Source organism: Marmota monax, unplaced genomic scaffold, assembly GCF_021218885.2.
Source record: "Marmota monax isolate L192 unplaced genomic scaffold, Marmota_monax_Labrador192_F-V1.1 WCK01_AAM20220418_F8-fsc00228, whole genome shotgun sequence".
Taxonomy (NCBI): domain Eukaryota; kingdom Metazoa; phylum Chordata; class Mammalia; order Rodentia; family Sciuridae; genus Marmota; species Marmota monax.
Window position 1 is genome coordinate 696,601 of NW_026695240.1, and position 18,524 is coordinate 715,124.

The 18,524-nt window shown below is 37.3% G+C and overlaps 1 protein-coding gene across 8 annotated transcripts in view; it reads right to left on the reverse strand.

The window, feature by feature from the left end:
• Positions 1–18,524, reverse strand: part of Znf546 (zinc finger protein 546) — a 78,797-nt gene that overhangs the window by 59,447 nt on the left and 826 nt on the right. For 6 of the 8 annotated variants that reach the window (XM_058577682.1, XM_058577683.1, XM_046440277.2 and 3 more), the window contains exons 2-4: positions 10,850–10,935; positions 8,748–8,874; positions 7,304–7,399 (exon numbers count right to left, since the gene is read on the reverse strand). In XM_058577682.1, coding sequence (XP_058433665.1) covers positions 7,304–7,399; positions 8,748–8,874; positions 10,850–10,858 — 232 coding nt within the window. In that variant the 5' untranslated portion in view covers positions 10,859–10,935. Of the gene's footprint in view, positions 1–7,303; positions 7,400–8,747; positions 8,875–10,392; positions 10,515–10,849; positions 10,936–18,524 lie in introns of all 8 variants that reach the window. The other 2 variants (XM_058577681.1, XM_058577680.1) reach the window with 1 other exon arrangement.

Sequence of the window (18,524 nt, forward strand, 5' to 3'; positions counted from 1 at the left end):
AGTCCCAGAAAACTCAGTTGGTGCATACACTGGCAGTCCTAGCTATTGGAAACCCTTACAGGCAAGCGACCCAAGAAAATAAGAAACCAAAAATCTGCATAGTAGGCTGGCTTTGGAAAAAAGACACTCTCAGTGAACAAGCAGGGTGCTATAGCCAGAACCCATGTTAAGACAGGACCTTCTGTCTGAATTTGGACTGTTCAAGAGGACAGAAACCCTTGCACATTTCCATCTCTGGGTCCCCACAAACATTGCACTGCAATGGCTAAATTCAGTAACTTTCACACAAACCTGAGTATATCACTGTAGGGAATGGGTGTTGTAAAACAGAAGGGAACAAAGGCTGCCACCTCCAGAAAAGGAGATCTGTTCTCCAAGACCAGGGGTGTGGCCAGTCATGTGGTTTCACATGGGTGCCAGGACTAAAGGCAATTACACAATTCCTGCTAACCCTCTCCCTAGCACCACACACAGGTGCCTGTCACAAGGCAGGGAAAGAACTCTGGTTCCAATGCTTCTTTTTGCCCCTATGAAGCACTGGGCTTGCACCAGTGTCTAATCAAAGGGTGAGTGCTCTGGGCTCTCCCTACTATCGGAGCACCAGAATTAATAGGACCAAAGACAAGGAGTTAATAGCACCAGTGCCTGAGGGAACCCCCCATTACCTGATAGGGATAACCACGCCCATTGTAGGAGTTGCATAGTGTTGTCTGCACCACACCTGCCCGACTGCTCATGTCCCCCAGTCTTCCATGACCCATAGAGAATGAGTCTGACTCCAATATGATACTATGTACAAACTCACTAGATACAGCCAAAGAAGCTACAGGGAGATTATGGTTATGCAATGTTTATTTCTGCCTGGGGACCAACAAATATGGGAAAAAATGCCTAAAGGTCGTAAATGCTCTAGTAAAAGACTTTAAAGATGTTGAAGTAGATGAAATGCCTGATAAAGAATTCAAAAAATGGGGCTGGGGATGTGGCTCAAGCGGTAGCATGCGCTCCTGGCATGCGTGCGGCCCGGGTTCGATCATCAGCACCACATACAATGATGTTGTGTCTGCCAAAAACTAAATATTAAAAAATTCTCCTTAAAAAAAAAGAATTCAAAAAATGACTTTTTAAAAGCTTGATGAAATCCATAAAAATAAATCCATAAAAATACATATAAGCAGTTAAATTAGGAAGACAATGCAGGATAATGAGAAATCCAACAAAGAATAAAGATTGTGAAGAACTATCAGAAAACTCAAATGAAGAGCTCAATGTGTCAAATCCAGTTGAAAGCTTCAAAAACAGACTAGATAAAGTGGAAGGAAAGAATACTGGAGCTTTAATTATAGGTCTCTTGAATATCAGATTCAGATAGGAAAAAAATGCGTTCAAGATCTTTGGGGGGCTGGGGATGTGGCTCAAGCGGTAGCGCGCTCGCCTGGCATGCATGCGGCCCGGGGTTCGATCCTCAGCACCACATACAAACAAAGATGTTGTGTCCACTGAAAACTAAAAAATAAATATTAAAAAATTCTCTCTTAAAAAAAAAAAAAAAAAAAAAAAAAAAGATCTTTGGGACACCATTAAAATATCAAACATCCACATCATCCACATAGGGGAAGAAATTAAGGCTAAGGGCATAGAAACCCTATTCAAAGAGATAATTGAGAACTTCCCTATTCTTGGGAAAAACATGGGTGTCCAGGAATAAGATGTTTATAGAAACCCAAACAGACATGATCAGAAAAGATCCTCACTATGACAGTCAAACTGTCAATGGTAAAGAATAAAGAATTTAAAAATCTGCAAGTGAGAAACAAGTCACATTTAAGAGCAACCCCATTAAATTTCATAGGAAAAAATCCTCCAAGCCAGGAGGGCACAGAATGATGGTTTTCAAGTCCTGGGAGAGTTGTGAGGACTGTCAACCAAGATTACCATACCCATCAAGTAATCCTTCAGAAAAGGAGAAATAAACAAAAGGATAAACAAAAACTAAGGGTATTCATGGTCCCAAAACCAGCCTAACAAAAGATGCTTAAGGGAGTCCTACACTCAGAAGAGGAAGAAAGGTAATGTGAAAGTATAATCCTACAAGAAAAGTACTTGTATAAAAGAGAAATAGAAAAGAATACAGTAAATTATCAAATCACAAAGATGAATAAAAGGAAGAAACATGAAATATTTAAAACTAGAAGAATATCAACAAAATGCCAGGCACAAGTCCATATCTTTCAATAATGTAAGACATTAAATTCTCCAAATAAAAGACACAGACTGGCTGACTGGATTAATAAACAATATCCAACAATCTACTGCCTACCAGAAACACTTCACCAATAAAGACAGGCTAAAAATGAAAAGATAGAAAATAATATTTCAAGCAAACAATCCGAAAGCAAGTAGGAGTAGCTATTCTTAAAGCCAACAAAACAGCCTTTAAGACATAAACAGAGGGGCTGGGGCTGTAGCTCAGTGGCAGAGCCCTTGCCTAGCATGTATGAGGTACTGGGTTTGATCCTCAGCACTACATAAAAATAAACAATAACGGCATTCTGTCTAAAACTACTAAAAAAAAGTTTTTTTTAAAAAGACAAAGAAGGTTGCTATATAATGATTAAAGGATTTATCAAGAAGATACAATTATAAGTCCAAATGTACCTAATTTCAGAACATCCAATGTTATAAACAAGCACATACCAAAAGGAAAGAAATAGGCTTCAATAATTCCAATAATAGTAGGGGATCTCAATATCCCATTCTTACCAATGGATAGCTCACCCAGACAAAATATCAGAGAAACATCAGAGTACCTGGGGATTCAAAAGGAAACATTATATTCTATATCACATAAATCAATTAGGGATTATTTTGAAAAACTACATGCTAACAAGTTGGAAAATCTAGAAGAAATTGGACAAATGTGTGGATACAAAGAACCTATGAAAATATAATATACATAGAATGATATAAAACAGCTGATCTAAACCAATAAGTAATGAGTTGAGGGCTGGGGCTGTATCCATGTGGCAGAGCACTTGCACTGGGTTCGATCCTTAGCATCACAAAAAAAATAAAGGCATTCTGTCCATCCACAACTACCAAAAAAAAAAAAAAAGCAATGAGCTGAATCAGTAATCATTTCCAAAAAAAAAAAAAAAAAAAAAGGACCACATGGGCTTATTGCTAAATTTTATCAAACTTTTAAAGAATTAACACCAATGCTAGCAAATTGAATTCAACAGCATAACAAAAATATCATACCCATGATCAAACTGGTTTCATTCCAGGAATATAAGGATGGTTAAAATAATACATAGAATGAAGAATAAAAATCAAAACCTCAAAGATGCAGGAAAAGAATTTGCTAAAACTCAACATCTCTTCATGATAAAAGCCTTAAACAAAGAAGGAACATCAAGATCATATCTCAAAGGCTATATATGACAAACACATAGCTAATAACATACTAATGGGGAAAAAACAAAGCATTTCCTATAAGGTCAGAAACAAGGATGTCAGCTCTCATTCCATATACTAGAAATAAACTAGTATTATAAATTTTAGAGCAATTAGGCAAGAGAAATAAAAGGTATACAAATAAGAAAAGATGTCAAATTATCCCTGTTTGCAAATATGATTCTATACATAAAAAAAACTTAAAAAAATGCACCAAAAGACAGACTATGAGAATGGATAAATGAATCCAATATATTAATAGTATTTAAAAAAAATATAAAAATCGGTAACTTTTCTTTACCAATAATGAATTTGCAGAAAGAAGTCATAAAAGCAATTCCATTCAGAATAGCCCTCCCCCCAACAAATACCTAGAATAATTTAAGGAAATGAAAGACCTCTATGATGAAAATTAGAAAACACTGAAGAAATGGAAGACACCACAAGGTAGAAGGACCTACCATGTTCATGAATTAAAATAATTGTTAAAATGTTCATACTATTCAAAGCAACTCTAGATTCAATGCAACTGCCATCAAAATACCAACAATATTCTTCACAGAATTAGAAAAGACAATCCTAAAATTTTTATGGAAACACAAAAGAACCCCAAATAGCCAAAGCATTCTTGAGCAAAAAAGCAAAACTGGAGGCATCGTAATACCCAATTTGAATACATGCTATAGGACTACAGTAATCTAAACAGCATGGTATGGACACAAAAACAGACACATAAAACAAAGGAAAGAATGAGTACTCAGAAATAAACTATGCATCTTAGGCAAGAGAAATAAAAGGTATACAAATAAGAAAGGTATACAAATAAGATTATCAACATTACACAAAACATACATTGGAGAAAGTACAGCCTCTTCAGCAAATGTTGCTGGGAAAACTGGACATCCACAAGCAAGAGATTGAAACTAGACTTCAATCCCTTACTCTGTACAGAGCAAGGGATCTAAGGATCTAAATCAATTCAAAATCTTTAAGACTTGAAACTTAAATTACTTTGGGGAAACACAGGGGGAAAATACTTCAAGATATTGGTATAGGCAATGATTTTCCAGATAGGACTCCAAAAGCACAGAAAACATGAGCAAAAATTTAAAAATGGGATTATGTCAAACTAAAAAGCTTGCACACAGTAAAGGAAACTATAGTGATGAAACAACCTCTTCAGAAGAAAATATTTGGCATTTATTCACCTGACAAGGTTAATATCCAGAATATAAGAATAACTAAAACAACTTTTTAAAAATCCAGTTTAAGAATATGGGCAAATCATCTGAACAGTTCTCAGAAGAGGAAATACAAAAGATCAGTAAATATTTTTTTTTAAATGTTCAGCATCTAGCCATTAGAGAAATGCAAATCAAACTACAATAAGATACCAGTTAGAATGGCTATTATCAAAAAAATTATATCCTCACCAGCATTAGTTATTTATTTAAAGAAAAAGAACTCATATGTGATCAGTGGGAATGTTAAATGAATACAGCCATTGTGGAAAACTGTGGTGATTCCTCAAAAAAAATTGAACTCCTATACAACCCAATTATCCCACTACCAAAGAAAATGAAGCCAGCATAAGAAACAGATACCTGCATGTCCATGTTTCCTGCGGCACTTTTCACAATAGCTAAGGTAAGGAATCGGTGTAGGTGCCTGCCAACAGATGAATGCATAAAGAAAATATGATACGTATAGATAATGCAGTATTATTCAGCCAAAAAGGAGGATAAAATTCTGTCACAGCAAAATGGATGGAAATTGAGGACATCATGTTAAGTGAAATAAGCTAGACACAGAAATCTGACAAGAATTACATATTCTCTCTCATGTGGGAAAAAAAAAAGTCAACCTGAGAGTAGAAAAGTGATTACTGGGGACTAGGAAGGGTGGCAGAGGCTAAAGGTAGAAGGATGGATGGGTGTGATCAATGTACATTATATGCAAGTATGGAATTTCACAGTGAATCCCATTAATCCATACAATTAGTATGTGTTACTAATAAGTTTAAAAGAAAACAGAAAAGCTTTGTATCTTGAGGGTTGCTAGATATGCTACTAAAAGCATAGTCAATGAAAGAGAAAAGTAATAAACTCTACTTAAGAGTTTATGCTATTCAAGAGATAAAAATATTCCAGAGAAAATATTTATAAACTAAATACTGGATAAAGGACTTGTTCATGAAAACTCAATAATAAGGAAACAACACAGGTAGAAAAAAGGCAAAAGATTCCAATAGACACTTCACCAAAGAAGAAAAATGGATGAGAACTTAAGCAATGAAAAGTTGTTCAAGATGATTAGGGTTAGGGAAATGAAAATTAGAACTACAATATGATACCACTACCCACCTATTAGCATAGCTAAAATTAAAAAGGCTGATCAAGTGCTGGCAAGAACACAGAGGTGCCAGAACTCCCAGAAACTTCTGCTGGGAAGGAAAATGATCAAAACTACTCTCAGAAAGTGTTGCAGTTTTTTTTTAACTTAAATATGCATTTATCAAATGATTCACCTATTCCATCCAGATATTTACCCAAGAGTAAATAAAGTATATGCCCATATAAGGACTTTTACAAGAATGTTCCTAGAAGCTTTATTTGCAATAGACAAACTCTAGAAATAACACAATGTCCATCAACATGTAAATAGCTAAATGAATTGAGATACATCCTTTCAAAGGAATACTTCTCAACATTAGAAAGGATGAATTTCAAAATAATTATGCTGACTAAGGCTAAATGAACAATCATTAAATGATTCCATTTATACAAAATTCTAGAAAATGCAAACTAATCTGTAGTGACAGACCAACGAACAGTGGGAGCCTGGGCAGGGGGTAGAGAATGGCATGAGGAAGATTGTTTTTGCAAGAATTGGATATTATTTTAATTTTGCAATGTTTTCATAATATACATGCCAACTTATCAAATTTTATATTTTAAATATGCAGTTTACATTATGCCAAATTTCATTTCTATTTCAATGAAACTATTTTTAAAAATTAGACACACTTAAAATGGGTACATAAAAATATGTACCCATGTATATATGATTAAGAAAATACATTTGGCAGGTGCTCTGGCACATGCCTATAATCCCAGAAGCTTGGGAGGCTGAGGCAGGAGGATGGCAGTTTCCAAACCAGCCTCAGAAGCTTAGGCCAAATGACTTTTGAGGAAGGGTATTCTGAGACTTTATTTCATATCTGCTCAAAGTTCATCAATTTGGATAGCCTTTCCTGATCTTATCTAAAGTAGCCCTCACAATGTCCCAATACTGTCCCCTTATCTGGCTTAATTTTCTTCAAAATACATATCTAAATCTGATATTGTCTGTTTAGTTTTCCTTACTACGATATCAACATCTCTATGACAATAGGAACAATCATCAGTAGTACCTAGACTCTAACACAGTAAGTACAGTGGCTTACACTAGATAAATAGGAAATACTTGTTAAAATTAATTCTAAAAAATGGAGAAATTAACATAAATCTACATGTAAAAAAAGGACCTGGAAACTGGTAAATGGCTATCAAAGGGTAATAAAGAAAGCATCACTCCTTGAAATGGGAAGCAGCCAGCAACCAGCTCTAAAATTTATAGGAGTTGGGGATGTAGCTCAGTAATAGGGCTTGCATCCCGAGCACTGTTGGGGGGGGGGGGGGGGAAGGAACATGACAGAAGAGAGAGGAGCCTAATTTCCTAATTTTTATAGGCTTCACAGGATCTGGGCCTTTGAAGTGAGACTTCAAACATTTCAGCGACGTGCCTCCTCCCTGAGCCAGTGAGCCATAGCTTATGCTGGCTCCCTGCCTGGTCTGCCATCACTCACCTGAGGACTGCCTTCTTGTTTCTTCCCTCGTTTCCAGCCACGGATCTTTCTCTTGCTCCAATAAAACAATCACATCTGGCTTAGGAATGATACATCCTGCTCATGAGAAAAAAACAGGATACATGTTATAGGGAAAAAACCCACCAAATCCCAACCACAGCCTCAAAATGACTACATGCGGACTTGGTTACATTCACAATCAGCTGTAGGTCAAATGGTATTTGAAAAAGCCTTCAAGACAAAACAGAAAAAGGCCATGGAACAGTCACATTAAGATGGACCCATGAGTATGGGACTAAAGTGTTAGAGTCTGTAAACAAGTCAAAATAACACCTGGCATTTTGCCAGGGGAATGTTAGAGTTCGTAAACAAGTCTGGATGGTGCCTGGCAAAATGCCGGAGGGAGTGGTTTGAGAAGTAACAAAAACAAGCCATTAAGTGTGGAGATTCCTTATTGGTTGACTGATGTATCTAGTTTATGCTAATTAGATAAGCTGTGTGGAATGTATAAATACTGCTCCTGTCCTGCAATAAACGGCTCCCACTCCTGCTGTATCAACGTGCACAAGTTGTTCGTCACCCCCCGGTTATTTTGCTGCAGCTGGACTGCGGCACTAAAGAGACCAGGTAAGAGAGGAAAAAGGTCCAGTTTGCTTTCAAAGGGAGTCTACAGAGGCACCGTGAGCACACACTGTGCAGCCCCATGGCTGGCTTCAAATCTGCCAATCATTCCAGCTGTGTGACCTTGAAAAGCTACCATCCAGTGCTGCACTTTTATCAAATGCACTACTTCATAGGGCTGAAGTGAGAACACAAACACAAAGGGGCTTAAAAGGATGCCTAGAAATTATAGTAGTATTTTGTTGTTACTATTTTGCATAGAGAAATATACTGTTTCCTAAAATACTTTCATGTTCTCCCTTAGACATTTCTTCAATGGAAAAAGCAAACTTCATAGACTAACTTTCAACTATAAAGCAGGTTAAAAAGAATATGTCTCTTCCAGATAGGGTGTGTTTGCTTGATTTTAAATGAATTTTGCAACCCAATCCTCCACCATTTAATCCAGAGATGTTCTTTTGATAACCTAAAAAAAAGCAGAACCCTAATTCTAACTGTTCTCTTGCAGGTGGGCCAGACCTGAATACAGAGCCACTGTAGAAATATTAGATGAAACCTGGTTTCTGAAAATGTCACACAACTCAAATCTACAAATCACCTAGAAAAACAGGCAATAACAGGAGGGGCCAGAGGGAGGAATGAGTGTCAATAAAGAATGGAAACACAGGTGTCATTTCCATCCCACAATATTCAAACCATTTCTTATTTTAGAAATAGGGGCAAAAATTCAACTGGCTTCTTAAAACAAAGCTCTAAAGTTCAACAGTGGAGAGAGCTGATATTCCAAAAAACAGACTATAAATGATGTGGGTGGGTATCTTACCCAGTGAGATGAGGTTGCTGTAGTTTTCCAACATCACATCCCTGTACAAGTCCCTCTGAGCAGTATCCAGGCACTCCCACTCCTCTTGAGAAAGATCTATGGCCACATCCTTGAATGCCAAGGACACCTGAAATAACAAATCCATGTATTATAAAAGTTTTTTAAAATGCATTTTCAAGATAAAAAACTAGCAGGAAAGAAGCAACATTGTAAGCAAGCAAACTGGGGCTTGAGCTTGCAAAAATAAGGAAATTAGTCTTTTTAAAATATTTTTTTTTTATTTGTGGGTGGACACAGTACCTTTATTTATTTATTTTAATGTGGTGCTGAGGATCAAATACAGTGCCTCAAATGTGCTAGGCAAGTGCTCTACCACTGTGCTACAACCCCAGCCCAGGAAATTAGTATTTTTGAAGTTGAGTGCTTACATGCTTTTAAAGAATACTAATGATACAGACAAAATGTCCTGCATGTCATCAGATAACAAAATTATCCAAAGGTCTGGGAATGATCAAAAAAAAAAAAAAAATCCAAGTTTCCCAATTCAATGAAATAGCATACGCAAGCACACACTGCCTGCTTGTACCTGCATTTTAAATCCTGAATAAATATGTTTCTTCATTTTTTCTCCCTTCAGGTTATTAGGAAAAAGACATTTTTTCTCCAAAAGTACTCTCAAATCTCTTAGAAAACAGAACTTGAATGACATTATATGATTTCATCAACTTCAAGTTCATCTTTACACAAGAGAATGTCATAAAGTCATTAGGAAATATATTTATTGGCTAGTTAATCGTATTATCTACTGCTATGGATTGAGTATGGTTTACGCATGTCCCTAAGGATGTGTTGAAATTTAATCCCTATGAGGTATTAAGAGGGTGGATCTGGGCATAGTGCTGCATGCCTGTAGTCCCAGCCTCCTGAGAGGGAGGCTGAAGCAGAAGGTCCACTTGAGCTCAGGAATTAGGGGCTAGCCTGGGTAACATAATGAGATCCATACCTTAAAGAGAATGGAACTCAATCTGACTATGGTGTTCAGAGGCGGGACCTTTGGAAAGTGATTAGAATTAGATAAGCTTATCAGGGTAGAGTCCCCACGATCATACTAGTGGCTATATAAGAAGAAAGAAATCAGAGAACATGAACATGCATGGATGTGCCCTGCGTCTTGCTGTGTGACTCCCTGACCATGGGCTTCCAGAACTGTAAGCCAAAATAAACCACTTCTTTACAAAGTACACAGCCTAGGCTATTCATTAGAGTAACATAAAACAAACACGTCCATCTTGTGGACAAGTCAGTTAATCTTTTATACTTAAGGGCTTACGTTGGATAAAATGTTGACGTCAGACTATTTCCATCCATCATTGGGAATCTGGAGGACTTTCCTGCCTACAACCTCCCCATCCTTCAGTAACACCCGCCTCGTTCCTGATGTCATGAGACCAGTACAACATTCTCAACCACAGAGCTAAACTGACTTTTGTCCTATTGCTCACCCCTTAGATAATCCCCTGACTAGATCCCTAAAGCCCCCAAACAGGGCCCCCATTGCGCTCCCACTGAGACCTCTAAGCCTCTCAGTGCATAAGATCTGTCTTCATCTGGGATGGCAACACGCTCAACAATATATTCCATCGACCTGGAAAACAGGCCTTTGAAGTTGGATGGAACCATCTCTGTTTCACAGAATCATGAATCTGATGACAGAAGCTCAAATATTTCCCTTGAGGGACTTCATCTTTCACTGCTCTGTCAATGCTCCTGCAAGAAGACAAGGCACACAGATGAGGGATGAATAGGTGAGCACAGGTAAGAGAAAACAAGGGCAGATGAAGAGGACACCAGGCAGTTTGGCACCGTCCCTCACTGTGGTCACAGTAACTGAGGAGCAGGCTTCACAGGACTGTCTTAGGAAAGAAGTCTCAGGACAATATAAAACAACTGCACGGGGGAGGGGAGTGTGGGTCAGCGGTGGAGAGTCTGACTAGCAAGTGAGAGTTCTCCTGGCTTTGATCCAAGAACTACAAAATAAAACTTAGAAATGACCACATAAATTTTAAAATACAGTATTTCAAGGAAGAGAAACAGGAACTTACATGGGCCATGATTTTAGAACTGTAAGAACTTGTCAGTCCTCTGTGGGTTCCCTCCACTGCAGAAGCAGAGTCCAGAGAAGCCAGGCCTGTGGAGGAACAAGTGACTTTGAGACTAGGTAGGGACATGTCAGAACTCCACAAATAATTTAATGCCAATATGAAGCAGTTTTTCCTTCATTTCTATTTTCAACCCCACCATGCTGCACGTATTAATGTGGAGAGATGAGCAGAATTACGGATGAAGCCATGCCCTCCCTAGGCCAAAGGAACTACCTGCACAGACCTCCTGCAGGACGCCAAAGCACTCATTCCAGCAGAAGGGCCTCCTGGCCCATCCCAATTTCTGATGATGCTGATTTGTAGCTGAAATTGAATGACGTCCCTAAGCGAATTGTCTTTGTCCATGTTCACCTAAGAGCTAAGATGTGGCCATCCCATGCAAACCCCAATATCATTCATGGCTTGAATGTGTGCCTAGATTCTGAGACATGGAGGCAGAAAACAGCAGGCAGTGTTTCCCACTGCAAAACTGACCGGAGTTCTTGCTCAGCCAGAACTACAGCCCCCATAATCCCCTGTGCTCTTTTCAACCAACCTCTGTTTCCTATCAGGATTGTCTATTTTACTTTGCCGCATGAAGTCACGACTACACACACACACACACAAATACCCGTCTCAATATCAAGCCTCGGGAGGTGAGACTTCATGACCACATTGGCCAAGTGAGAACAAAATGAGACATCTTTAGGATCTTCAGCGTTTTGGTCCCTTAGCATTTCATCATGCAATGCAGTTATCTCCAACAGAGGAGGTGAGGAAGCGCAAAGCAAAGTACCTTGCCAAAACTCACAGTAAGAGGAAGAGGTGTACTTTTAATAAAGTCAATTCTCTTCCAACTATGGCTTTTGCTGGATTTTGCCAGGATTTCTTACTTTGAGTGAAATCTGAGCATTGGTAATTCACTAAATACATCACCCACTGAATTTCTTAAATTTCAACAGGATTAAGGAAACACTCCTTAATGTAAAAAAGAAACAATCAGTTTACATTGTTATAATAGAAGATTTTAAAAGACATTGCTGTATGAGCAAGGGAGGGAAAATGGTTACTTTGTAGACATAAGTTTGCACAACCTTAAAATAGGGCACACAGAAGTATATGAAAGACTTCAGCCATGCAAACCTACTTCCGGGATCTGTTTAAAGCAAATGACTGCAAATGTGTATTAAGATGTATGAGTTATGTCAGAATTAACAGAATATTAAGTATATGTTAACTACTACTAAACTGGAGAAAATATTTAGAAGATGTGGAAAATATCCAGGATATATTATAAAAAATTAGGCTAAAAATCAGAATGTATAAATATAAAATATGTTGGAGCAAATCAGTTTACATTTGTAAAACATACACCCACACAACACACACACACACAGAGTGAAAGACAGATAGGCAAAAATCAAGACAGAGAAAAAGTCCAGAATGTGTACATAGCCATATACCAATACTACTGCTTTACTTATTATCATACTCTTTTTGTTTAAGTATAATCCATAAAATTCAAAAACAATTTTAAATAAACTCACAAGCAGATACATGTATTTATTTCATTTTGATAAGAGAAAATTCCTCTTTCTGTAAAGAGTTCTCTCTTGAACTTGGAGAAAAGGTTCAAAATAATCTAAAAACAGTTGTTATGTTTTTATTGAATGTCTTTTTCCCCTTTAGCTCTTAATAGTTCAATCAACTCTGTGTTTTGTTTTGCAGTGCTGGGGATTGAACTTAGGAAGGACCTCAAGAATGCTAAGAAAAGTCAGGCACAGTGTTACATTCCTGTACTCCTAGCAACTCAGGAGGCTGAGGCAGGAGGATCACAATTTGAAGGCCAGCCTCAGCAATTTAGTGAGTCTCTAACAACTTAGACCCTGTCTCAAAATAAAAAAGGGCTGGAGATATAGCTCAGTTGGTAGACAGCTTGCCTCACATGCACAAGGCCCTGGGTTTGATACTAGGCACCACAATCAATCAATCAATAAAAAGACTAGGGATGGGCTGGGGTTGTGGCTCTGTGGTAGAGTTCTTGTCTAGCATATGTGAGGCACTGCGTTTGATCCTCAGCATCAGATAAAAATAAATAAATAAAATAATTGTGTCCATCTACAACTTATCTAATAAAAAATATATATTTAATCTTATCTAGATAGATGTGTATATATATTAATTTATATATATTAATACACACACACACACACACACACACACACACTGGTGATGTGGCTCAGAAGTTAAGTGCCCCTGGGTTCAATCTCCTGTACCCCCAGCAAAAAAAAAGAACAAAAGTTAGATTCTAGGCAAGTGCTATAACACTTAGCTTCATCCCCAATCCTGACTTCTAAACATTTGCCTAGTATACTAAGGTACTGCCATGTCATACATGTCAACACTGATCACAATGAGCCTTCCTTTCTTACAGTCCTGACAGATGTATTCCTGACAGTTTGGCTCTGAAACTCTCCTTTCTGCCACAACATCCTCCAAATTGCTACTGAATAATCTTGTTAGTCTCACCTTAAATCTAACTTCATTAGAATAAAGACTGTAAGGTATGGATTTGTGCCATCCAATACAAAAACCACAGCAACATATGTCTATCTAAATCTAATTTCAGTTCCTTAATCATACTAGCCACATTTTGTGTTCTTAAGAGCCACATGTAGTTAATAGCTACCATACCAGAGAATGTAGATATACAATAATCCATCATCATGGAAAGTTCTTTTGCACAGTGGTGGTATAAAGCATACAACATGGGTTGGGATGTGGCTCACTGGTAGAGCGCTTGCCTAGCATGTGTGAGGCACTGGGTTCGATCCTCAGCACCACATAAACAAAGATATTGTGTCCATCCAAAACTGAAAAAAAAGCATACAACATAAAATTGAGTTACCACCAGAGTTCCCCTGAGTTCAGAATAATATGGTCAAAATCTAATGCTGGTGACTAGAGAAATGACATTTCCTTCCTATGAACTCTTGTTTTGGGGGGGGCGGGGGTGGAGGCACTGGGGGTTGAACTCAGGGACACTCGACCACTGAGCCATATCCCCAATCCTATTTTGTATTTATTTAGAGACAAGGTCTCGCTGAGTTGCTCAGCACCTTGCTTTTGCTGAGGCTGATTTTGAACTTGCCATCCTCCTGCATCAGCCTCCAGAGCCGCTGGGATAACAGGTGTGTGTCACCGCGCCCAACTATCCTTCCTGTGAACTCTTAAGGCATATGATCAGAATTCCTTTAGTGGTTTTTTTTTTTTTTACCTTGTACCTTATACTTATTCATCTATTCTGATTTTATATCCTTTGCTATATCAAAAATAATTAAAGAGTAGTAACTTTATGTTTTCATTTCTTGTATTCCTCTAATTACTACCACAAGATCCAACATACTGTGACCCCTTATATCTGATAATTTGACTAAATATCATTTTTAGACATTCTTCTTTGGAAATGGTACTTAAGCACTTTAACAGACTACCACCTTGTTAGTATGCTCATATTGGTCCTTACTGATTACTGGAGAATGATATTCACTATGATTTATAGATTGATACAGGAAATTCAGGAACTATGAGAAATTGTGGAAAATATTGTAATGTAGCCGTTAACAACACAGTTTCTGTTGTCAGACTTTCAGAATGTGAATCTCAGTCTGACAGCTATTACATTTTCAAGTAGCCTACTGGTAAACTAGGGGTAAGCACCCACACTCAGGTAGCCTACTGGTAAACTAGGGGTAAGCACCCACACTCAGAGTTGTGTTGAGGAAACATCTCTATATCACATACTGGCATGTAACTATTTAATAGAAGTTAGGGAGTATTATTAAAATAAAGGACATTATATGTTTCTTACTCCATTGTTCTTAAATAGAATTATTTTCTACTGTTTCCTTTTTTCCACAGTAAAATCTGGGTATCACATCTCTTTTAACAAATTTGTTTAGTTGTTGATGAACTTTTATTTATTTGTATGCAGTGCTGAGAATTGAACCCAGTGCTTCACACATGCGAGGCAAACGCTCTACCACTGAGCTACAACCCCAGCCCAGGTACAATTCTTTTAAATTAACAACATTAATAAAACAGTTTCTCAGAAAGATAACCAAGACATCTCCCCTTGTCCTTTAAACTACTGAAGGGAGCTATCATTCTTTAATATAGTACTAAATAAAAGGATCTAATAAGGTGTTAGTGTATTTTATTATGAGGTTCAATTTTGTACTCATATCCTATGAATATACATTTTCATGAAAATTTCAGCTATCACTATCTTACTCTGTTTTCTACTATTACAAATGGGTCCTATAAAATGTTATTGGCATAAAGGAGCTTCAAAACATACCTGAATATGGAGAGTACAGCTATGTCCTGTGAATATCACTTTAAAAATCTATAATAATATGTAGTCCTGAAGGGCTATCTTATCAACTAAATTGTGCCATAATTGATTTGTGAATACCTGGAAGTTCGTCAAAATAGAAGGGTTCCTTGGCACTTCCCTTTTCTCCCTTCAAACACAGAGGAATAAAAACCTGTGGCTAGGAAGATTTACCTCCTCTAACTAGGAGTTGGAGAGTCTCTATGTCCTTTGACTGAAAAATGCAATTTCTATCCTGCAGAATCTAAAATCAGAATCAAGATATACTCCTTACAAAAGTGTGTTTAAATCCCAACATTAATAAGTGAGGTTCACATGAAATTTAAAGTTGATTATTGTTCATCATTGAAACTCTAGCCAGAGCAATTAGATGAAAGAAATTAAAGGGATATGGATAGGAAAAGAAGAACTATCACTATTTTCTGACTACATGATTCTAAGAGGATCCAAAAAATTCCATCAAAAAACTTCTAGAACTAATAAATGAATTCAGCAAAGGAGCAGGATATAAAATCAATATAAATCATAATGCATTTTTGTACATTAGTGACAAATCCACTGAAAGAGAAACTAGGAAAATTACTCCATTTACAATGGCCTCAAAAAAAAAAAATACTTGGGAATCAACTTAACAAAAGAGGTGTAAGACCTCTACAATGAAAACTACAGAATGCTAAAGAAAGAAATTAAAGAGGACTTTAGAAGATGGAAAGATCCTCCCTTGTTCTTGGATAGGCAGAATTAATATTATGAAAACGACCATACTTCAAAAGAACTGTACAGATTTAATGCAATTCCAATCAAAATCCCAAAGTTATTCCTTATAGAAATAGAAAAAGCAATCATCTGGAAAAATAAGACCCAGAATAGCTAAAGCAATCATTAGCAAGAAAAGTGAAGCAGGTGGCATCACCATACCAGACCTTAAACTATCGTACAGAGCAATAGTAACAAAAAAATGGCATGATATTGGCACCAAAATAGACTAGTAGACCAAAGGTACAGAATAGAGGACACACAGACAAACTACATAAATACAGTTATCTCATACTAGACCAAGGCACCAAAAACATATATTGGAGAAAAGATAGCCTCTTCAACAAATGGTGCTGGGAAAACTGGAAATCCATATGAAAAAAAATGAAATTAAGCCTCTATATCTCACCATGCACAAAACACAACTCAAAGAGGATCAAAGACCTAGGAATTAAATGGGTCTATTAGAGACCCTGCACCTAACAGAAGAAAAAGTAGGCCCAGGGCTGGGTTGTGGCTCAGTGGTAGAGTGCTTGCCTCGCTTGTGTGAGGCACTCAGTACCACATAAAAATAAATAAATAAAATAAAGGCATTGTGTCCAACTAATATATATATATTATATATATACACACACACACACACACACATACATAAACACACACATATATATGAAAGAAAAAGTAGGCCCACATCTTCATCATGTCAGATTAGGCGCCGACTTCCTTAACAAGACTCCTATAGCACAAGAAATAAAATCAAGAATCAATAACTAGGATGGATACAAACTGAAAAACTGCTTTGCAACAATCAGTGGGATGAAGAGAGAGCCTACAGAATAGGAGCAAATTTTTACTACATGCATATCAGATAGAGCACTAATCTCCAAGAACTCAAAAAACCTAACACACACACACACACAAAACCCAATCAATAAATGGGCTAAGGAACTGAACAGACATTTCTTAGAAGAAGATATACAATCAATCAACAAATATATGAAAAAAAAAATGTTCAACATCTCTAGCAATTAGAGAAATGCAAATCAAAAGTACTCTAAGATTTTATCTCACTCCAGCCAGAATAGCAGTTATTAAGAATACAAGCAACAGGGGCTGGAGTTGTAGCTCAGAGGTACAGAATTTGCCTAGCATGTGTGAGGCACTGGGTTAGATTCTCAGCACCACATATAAATAAATAAAATAAAGGTCCATTGATAACTAAAAAACATATTTTAAAAAAGAATATAAGCGGGCTGGGGATGTGGCTCAAGCGGTAGTGCACTCGCCTGGCATGCGTGCGGTCCGGGTTCGATCCTCAGCACCACATACAAACAAAGATGTTCTGTCCGCCGAAAACTAAAAAATAAATGTTAAAAATTCTCTATCTATCTCTCTCGCTCTCTTTCTTTTTTTAAAAAAAAAAAGAATATACGCAACAATAATTGTTGGCAAGGATGTAGGGGAAAAGGCACACTCAAACATTGCTGGTGGGACTACAAATCGTCTGGAAAGCAGTATGGAGATTCTTGGAAAACTTGGAATGGAACCACCATTTGAACCAGCCATCCCACTCCTCAGTTTATACCCAAAGGACTTAAAATCAGCATACTACAGCGACACAGTCACATTAACTTTTATAGCATCACAATTCACAATAGCTTAATTGTGGAACCAACCTAGATGCCCTTCAATAGATGAATGGAGAAAGAAACTGTGGTACATATACACAATGGAATATTACTCAGCATTAAAAGAGAATAAAATGATGGCATTTGCAGGTAAATGGATGGAGTTGGAGAATATCATGCTAAGCGAAGTAAAACCAAAGGCCAAATATTTTCCATAATAAGTGGATGTTGATCCATAATGGGGGTGGGGGAAGCATGAAAGGAATAGAGGAACTTTGGAGAGGGAAAAGAGGAGAGAGGGGAAGGGAGGGGCCATGAGGATAGAAAAGATGATGGAATGAGATGGACATCATTACCCTAGGTACATGTATGAAGACACGAACGGTGTGACTCTACTTTGTGTACAACCAGAGAAATGAAATATTGTCCTCCATATGTGTACTATGAATTGAGATGCATTCTGCTGTCATGTATAACAAATTAGAACAAATTAATTTTTAAAATCATAAAGCAGAAGGAAGGCCATGTGACTTGACTGATACCAATCAACTATCTCCGATGTTTCCTTACTTTTTTAAGCTAGGATCTTGGAAATCAATATTGCCATTCTACCTAAACATTAATCTTAATTTAAAAAAAGTTTTAACATTAGATTCCATGATATGCATTTCTCTATCATGTTAATTGAGTGCAGAAGAATGATTTGAAAAATGAGGAGGAAGAATGTGGAGACCAAAAAGAAGGGGGATCCACAGCCAATCTGCGGGGAAGGTAGGCCAAGAACAGGTCCCTAGACATTTCAACAAAAGAAAACCAAATGTTTTCACATCCTAAAAACACAAACCCCATATTTTGA